The sequence below is a fragment of the Sinocyclocheilus anshuiensis genome, unplaced genomic scaffold (genome assembly GCF_001515605.1).
Source record: "Sinocyclocheilus anshuiensis isolate Anshui unplaced genomic scaffold, SAMN03320099.WGS_v1.1 scaffold1229, whole genome shotgun sequence".
NCBI lineage: Eukaryota > Metazoa > Chordata > Actinopteri > Cypriniformes > Cyprinidae > Sinocyclocheilus > Sinocyclocheilus anshuiensis.
Window position 1 is genome coordinate 218,325 of NW_015551079.1, and position 6,671 is coordinate 224,995.

The 6,671-nt window shown below is 39.1% G+C and overlaps 1 protein-coding gene across 1 annotated transcript in view; it reads right to left on the minus strand.

Moving 5' to 3' along the window:
• LOC107662487 (transmembrane protein 47-like) overlaps nucleotides 1–6,671 on the minus strand; it is a 73,488-nt gene that overhangs the window by 32,861 nt on the left and 33,956 nt on the right. The window contains exon 2 of the mRNA XM_016452529.1: nucleotides 4,317–4,457. Within this exon, the coding sequence (XP_016308015.1) occupies nucleotides 4,317–4,457 (141 nt within the window). The remainder of the gene's footprint in view (nucleotides 1–4,316; nucleotides 4,458–6,671) is intronic.

Here is a 6,671-nt window from a genome sequence, read left to right on the forward strand (position 1 = left end):
GGTTTCTGTACCCAATATTTAAAAAATTTACAAATGCAATAAAAATATTGGTATCGGTACTCGGTATCGGCAAGTAACAAAAATAAAATTATCGGTATCGGGCGAGTACTGGAAAAAGTGGTATCGGTGCATCCCTAATTGTTGGGGCAGTATCCAGCTATATCTTAAACTCAAATTACAGTGCTTCAGATTGGTTTTAATCACTGCACAAAAAAATGTACGCAATCTTTATCTAATTCTGATTGGGTGGGCTCAGCCCACCCCTGCCCATGCCTGGAGCCGGCCCTGGTTTAAACACTGAATTTTGAATCGATTTCTTCTCATAAACTCAGAGATGTAGATTCGGACGGCAATTAAATTACCACACGACCTTGGTGTTTGTCACAAAAAAAAAAAAAAAAAAACAGTAGGGAATTTGGCCGGGGATTTTTACGGGGGGGGGGAGAGAAAAATAAACTGTGATAATGTGAGAAATGTTTAAGGTGTCTGAATAAATTTAGGTTTGACAGTATCTATTTGATAAATGAAGTTAACCAACTAACATTATACATATCCTTTTGGTTTCTGTACCCAATATTTAAAAAATTTACAAATGCAATAAAAATATTGGTATCGGTACTCGGTATCGGCAAGTAACAAAAATAAAATTATCGGTATCGGGCGAGTACTGGAAAAAGTGGTATCGGTGCATCCCTAATTGTTGGGGCAGTATCCAGCTATATCTTAAACTCAAATTACAGTGCTTCAGATTGGTTTTAATCACTGCACAAAAAAATGTACGCAATCTTTATCTAATTCTGATTGGGTGGGCTCAGCCCACCCCTGCCCATGCCTGTAGCCGGCCCCGCTCTCATCTAGAGCATATTTTATTTGATGTAGAGTCAACTGTTTCTGAAGGTAATTTTCTGGCATTAGAAGTCAAAGCCACTAGAGACATTGCTCAAGGCACATCAGAAGCAGCTTTTAAAATTCTTAACCTCCCTATTTTCTCCCAATCTTTTCCCTGCACTCTCATATAAGGATAATCCACACAGTGCCAGAATCCACCCAGAGCTCACTGAGGGTACAGCGGACTCCTGAATGAGAAAGTCAGGGCCGGGAAAAGAGAGAAGGGGAGAGGGTAGTTTTTGTTGAACATTTCTTAATGCATTAAGTATGTTTTTGTTGAGAGAAACAGTAGGGGGAAGAAATTTCTCTTACATCCTCCCTCTTTCCGCGAATTATGTACTGCCCTTTTAATTGCTTGAAAACATGCTTAAAATAATAATTCACCCACAAATTAACATTCTGTCATTGTTCACTCATGTGTCATATGTTGTTCCAAAACACAACATTTGTTTCAGAACACAAATACATTTCTTCACTTAAAAGCTTCATGTTACACCTTAGACAACAAGAAAATGTTGATATAAATAAGCAATATTAATGGCTCGGGTATTGCAGAGTGGGGTTTATATTTTCACTCGTCAAAGTTCTGGACCCAAAACCGCTCAGGTCACAGGTCAGACCTCAGGTTTTCAGATCCAAGTTAACCCGTGAAGCTCTCTACTGTCAAGCTCCAAAAAAGACCACATTTAACGTGTGCAAATATAGTTTTCTGAAATCATTGGACCTCAGAAGACTTTATATGGACAATTTTTTTTGCTTACTGTTATGACAGTGTGTTTGTTATTGCTGTGTATCTGTGTGTATGTTTACATCAAGATGGGTGTGACCTACATACAGTCACTGAATATTCTGATGGTCCTGTTCCGCTACCAGCTCCTGTTATAAGGACTACACCAAATACTCTGAAGAGGTTGAATGTGTGCCGTTCTTAGCTACTCCGTTTTGTTCTGTGCTTCTGTGTATTTGTTATGACTTGTATGTACTAGACTCGATTTGCTATTTTTACCATGATTAGTAGACTGCTGATTCAGATTTTCTTCACCTTTCAAATGTAAATACTTTGTGTAAATATAATTCGTAAATATTTTGTTTAATCAGTCACACTTTATTTTAAGGTCCAATTCTCGCTATTAACAAACCATTAACTACAACTTTTGCCTCAAACTCCTAATTAATCGTTAGTAAGGTAGTTGTTAAATTTAGGTATTGGGTAGGATTAGGGATGTAGAATATGGTCATGCAGAATATGTGCTTTATAAGTAGGCCTACTAATAAACAGCCAATATGTTAATTATAGCCATGCTAATAAGCAACTATAGTTAATAGTGAGAATTGGTTCCTATACTAAAGTGTTACTGTTTAATCTAAGGGCAAGGAGGACTGTGTGATGATTTAAATTTTGTATATACTGTTTGTTCAATGTTTTTCGGACAGAGAGTTATGGAAGCTCATCTATATTTTCTTTCATAATGTTTTCTCTTCAGGAAATTTAAAGGCCTTTGATTTTGCCATTTTTGTTTGTGGTTTTTGTTGGCCTGGTCCACTCCTGAAGCAGATTAACTTCTATTCTTGTAAATAAACCTATTACTTTTAATGGAAATCATAATTTGATGTGCCTCATGTGTGTATGATACAGCAGACCCTAGACAGCTGTAACAGTTACTCTTCTCCTTTTCTGAAGCTTGACAGGTCACTGTACTTTGTTGTATGGAGAAAGAGTAGCTTGGATGTTCTGATAAACATATTTTTGAGTTCAACAGAGGAACTCAAAAATAGGGGGGGGGGGGTGTTTAGATGTCTAGATGAAATATATTCAGTAACACTTTACAATAAGGTTCCATTAGTTAATGTATTAACTTACATGAACGAACAATGAACAATACATTGCAGTATTTATTAATCTTTGTTATTGTTAGTCCATGTTAATTCACAGTGCATTAACTAATGTTAACAAGCACAGCTTTCGATTTTAATAATTCATTAGTGTATGCAGAGGCGTCATGCCCATTCAAAGTGAGGGGGCATGTGCCGCCTCAGATTTTTGAGCCAAGTGGATTTTGAATGCAGCTTCCAAAAGACAAAAAAAATAGCAGATTAATCTTTTCTATATTTAATACAATCACACCAGCGTGATTAAATCGTTCAGCGCGTCATATCATCAGCGGCTAAATTAAAATTTACTTTCGCTGGCTGGCGCTGAGCCAGAGACAGACGCGTTTTTTCAGCACTGCGCATTAACCAATCACAGACGATGCTGTTGAGCTTATGAATGCAATGACCAATCAGAGGTGTTCAGATGAGTCATCGCTAAAATGCCGGTGTTTTCTTCACTAGCTCGCTGACTGATACCTCTTTCTGGTGAATTCTCTAATCAGAAACAACAAAGTGCAAATGTGTGTACGAATCTGTAAGATATTAATTTCATAGTGTAAACAGCTTCAGTGATTTTAATGGGAGTTTTTGAGAGTGCTTGAACTACTAGACTGTGAAATTGTTCTTTGATAATGTAAATGTTCTTTGCTCTCTTTCTGTAGCCTAAGTGTTATGATTAGTAGCCTAACTTACAATGTTTTTATTCACATTCACTTTCAATGTTAAATTCACATTAAATATAAACTCAGTCGTATTAAAAATGTTATGGCATGACATCCATATCTGTTAATTAAGTAAACAGACAGGTTTTTATGCATAGTTAATAGATTACATTATTAGGTTACTTTGACCATTGCCCACTATAGATCAACATAATCTATAAAGGTGAGAATCAAGATATTTCATGAGATAATGAGTTTGGGGATGTTTCGAATGAAAAGGAAAAAAGAAATAAAACATAAGTGCTGTTGTGGCTGCTGTGTGTCACATGACGAACCCCCCCAACTCGTGCCCCCTCAAAAATAATGAGTGCATGACGCCCCTGAGTGTATGGTAAAACAGAGGCTATAAACTAAGTTATTATTGTTATTTTTACATTTACCTACAGCATCAGGCTTTCTGGGACCCCAAACATAAAGGACAAAACATGAGGGTTGTGGTAATGACAAACACACTCAGCATGTCTGTCTGTCTGAAAGTTTCTAGTAATCCTAAAAACCTTGATAAGCTGGTTGAGATGTGTTTAATTAGCGTTGGAGCTAAACTCTGCAGGACAGTAGCCCTCCAGGAACACCTGGGTTTACACTATAAATGTTGTGTTCTTGACCACCTCTAAAGGCATTTCGATTGATTGGATAGCACTGAATGGTTCTCCAAGATACACTGGTCACTGCCCATACCTGTGCTTAGCACTATCCACTTGCTTGTTGGATGTTAAGCCAGGTGTCAACAGGGCATAAGTGGTCAAGGGTCACATTTTCCCAGAGTTCTCCTGCTAGTCCTGCAAGGCATGTGACCAAAAGGCATTTTAGTCCAGCAAGATGTTGGTGTCTTACCTGCTGAGAAGAGGAACACTGCAACCATACGATAGTGCTTCCTGTGTGTGCCTTTACACAAAGAGATCACTGCGATTAGAAATGCCACTAATGTCACAGATGCTCCGGTTAATAACAATACCAGTGTTGCTATCTGCCAATCTGAAAGAGAGATAAACAGAAAATCATCAGTTAAGAGATTTACCACTGAAGTAATCATGACTGTTATGATTATGTGTTAAATGGATAAAAAAAACTCCATGATGTTGTTTTCATGTCTTTCTTTTTTGAAAGGGAGAGATATATATAAAAAACTCAAAATAGTGCACTCATGTGCTTTTTCTAGGTGAGCCTGAGTGTACTTTTGCTCTCAAACACTCTAATGCACAGAAGATCAATGGCCAAGGTCAGAATTTTTGCTAAATAAACTGAATTTTGCTTTTTTTTTTTTTTTTCACCAGACCCTATCATTTGTCCTCAGAACACTTAGAATATACATGGCAGGAGTCGCATGGGATCATTTGTATTACAAATGTTTGAAGCTGGTTGCTGTCATAATATGGATAAGAATGCGCAAAACTTCTATTTTCTTTCAATTTCTCCTTGTGCGGTCTGGAAATGAAATATGACATATGATACATATAATGCGGCATATGACATTAGAGAAACACCAATAAATAAAGTAAATTATGACTGAATTTTCATTTTTGGGTGAGCAATCTCTTTAAGCACACACAATTCTAAAAGCCTATTCACACCGCATGCAAATTTTCACTGCAACAAGCCACTGAATGGAAACAATGGACCCTTCTGCATTGAAGGCAAACATTTGCTTGGTGATGAACCTCTGAAGTTCTTTTTCTCTGTAATATTGAAAGACTGAAGTATGATTCACCTTCATTCAAGTTTGTTATCTTCTTTTCTAAGCTAAATAGTTTTGAGGTGAAAATCTGTTGGTCATTGTAACAAAGTTAAACGCTCAGGGAAGGAGGTGGGAACCGGCGAACGTTTAAACATTTTAATTATAAAATAAAAGTGAAAGTAAACGTGGCAGCCCCTCACGGATGACCTGCGCACACACATCAACATAAAAACAACATCAATCCATGTCTGGTCCTCTCTCGTCCTTCACTATCATCACTCCTCCTTTTATCCTTCCGGAGCTCCTCCGTGGAACTCGAGACTGGTGTGGCATGCAGGTGATGCTCATTATCACTCGTGTCACCTGCCTCGCTCCGTTCTCATGGCCCCGCCCCACTCGTCACATACCCCCATCGCCCCTCGCAGGCCAGGGGTACCCACAAGACTGAGCTCTACTTCCCCCTCCCCCGATCACGGCGGCCACAGCACCTGGGGGTAATGACAAATGAGGCGAGAGAAAAGGAAGGATGAGGAGAGACACGGAGAGATAGAAAAAAAAAAAAAAACTTGATCCGGTTCTTGGACACATTGCTGCTCGGTCCTCCACCAGCTGGGTGAACTCCTCCGCAATGCCTGTTGGCGGCGCTGGATAGACCTTGGTGGACGGCTCAACATTCCTCCACCGCCTGGTGGATGGTGACAGCTCCTCTAGGTTCGGGCAGCCATCAGGAATCCCACTTTCCCTGCTCCTCTCCATCATGGCTGACGGTAGCAGGCCCTGGTGGCGGCGACTCCGTTCCCTCACAGACGGTAACCGTCCCTCCACAACCCAGGTGGCCACCAGCGAATTTGTCCGTTAACCAACAATTCACTCCAGCCCACCACCTCGAGCATCCATGGCAGAAGCCTCTGCTCCGCCATGCTCAATGGCACTGCGGATTCCCCACAGTGGCATGTCCCTCCTTCCTCCCAGGTTTCGGCAACAATGTGACAAAGTTAAAAGCTCAGGGAAGGAGGAGGTGGGAATCTGCAAATGTTTAAACACTTTATTTAAAATAAATAAACAAAAAAGTAAACGCAGCAGCCCTCCACTTACGACACACATCAACATAAAACACACAAAAAATGTGTAGACATAGCTGGACAAATGCAATTTCATATTTAGGCAGCTTTTTCACTAAAGCATTTGGTACAGACTATTTCTCTTTGGTTGTAGTGGAATTCACAATATGGTTGATGTGACTTATTGTATAGTCAAAGTAAATGCAACAAATACCTGTGCCTGCTAAGGTGCATCAATAAAACCCAAATTTTGAAAAGTTTTGAAATCTGTTTCATGCATGCCATATCAAGTAATAAACATTTTGGCCAAATTTCATATTTCAAATTGTTTATTTACCTGGTCAACCACACCTGAGAAATGAAAATGATATACAATTATGCAGCTTAGCATTTGCAACTCAATTTTCGTGAGTTTCCAAAAAAAAAACAAAAAAAAAAAAAATTTTGGATTTT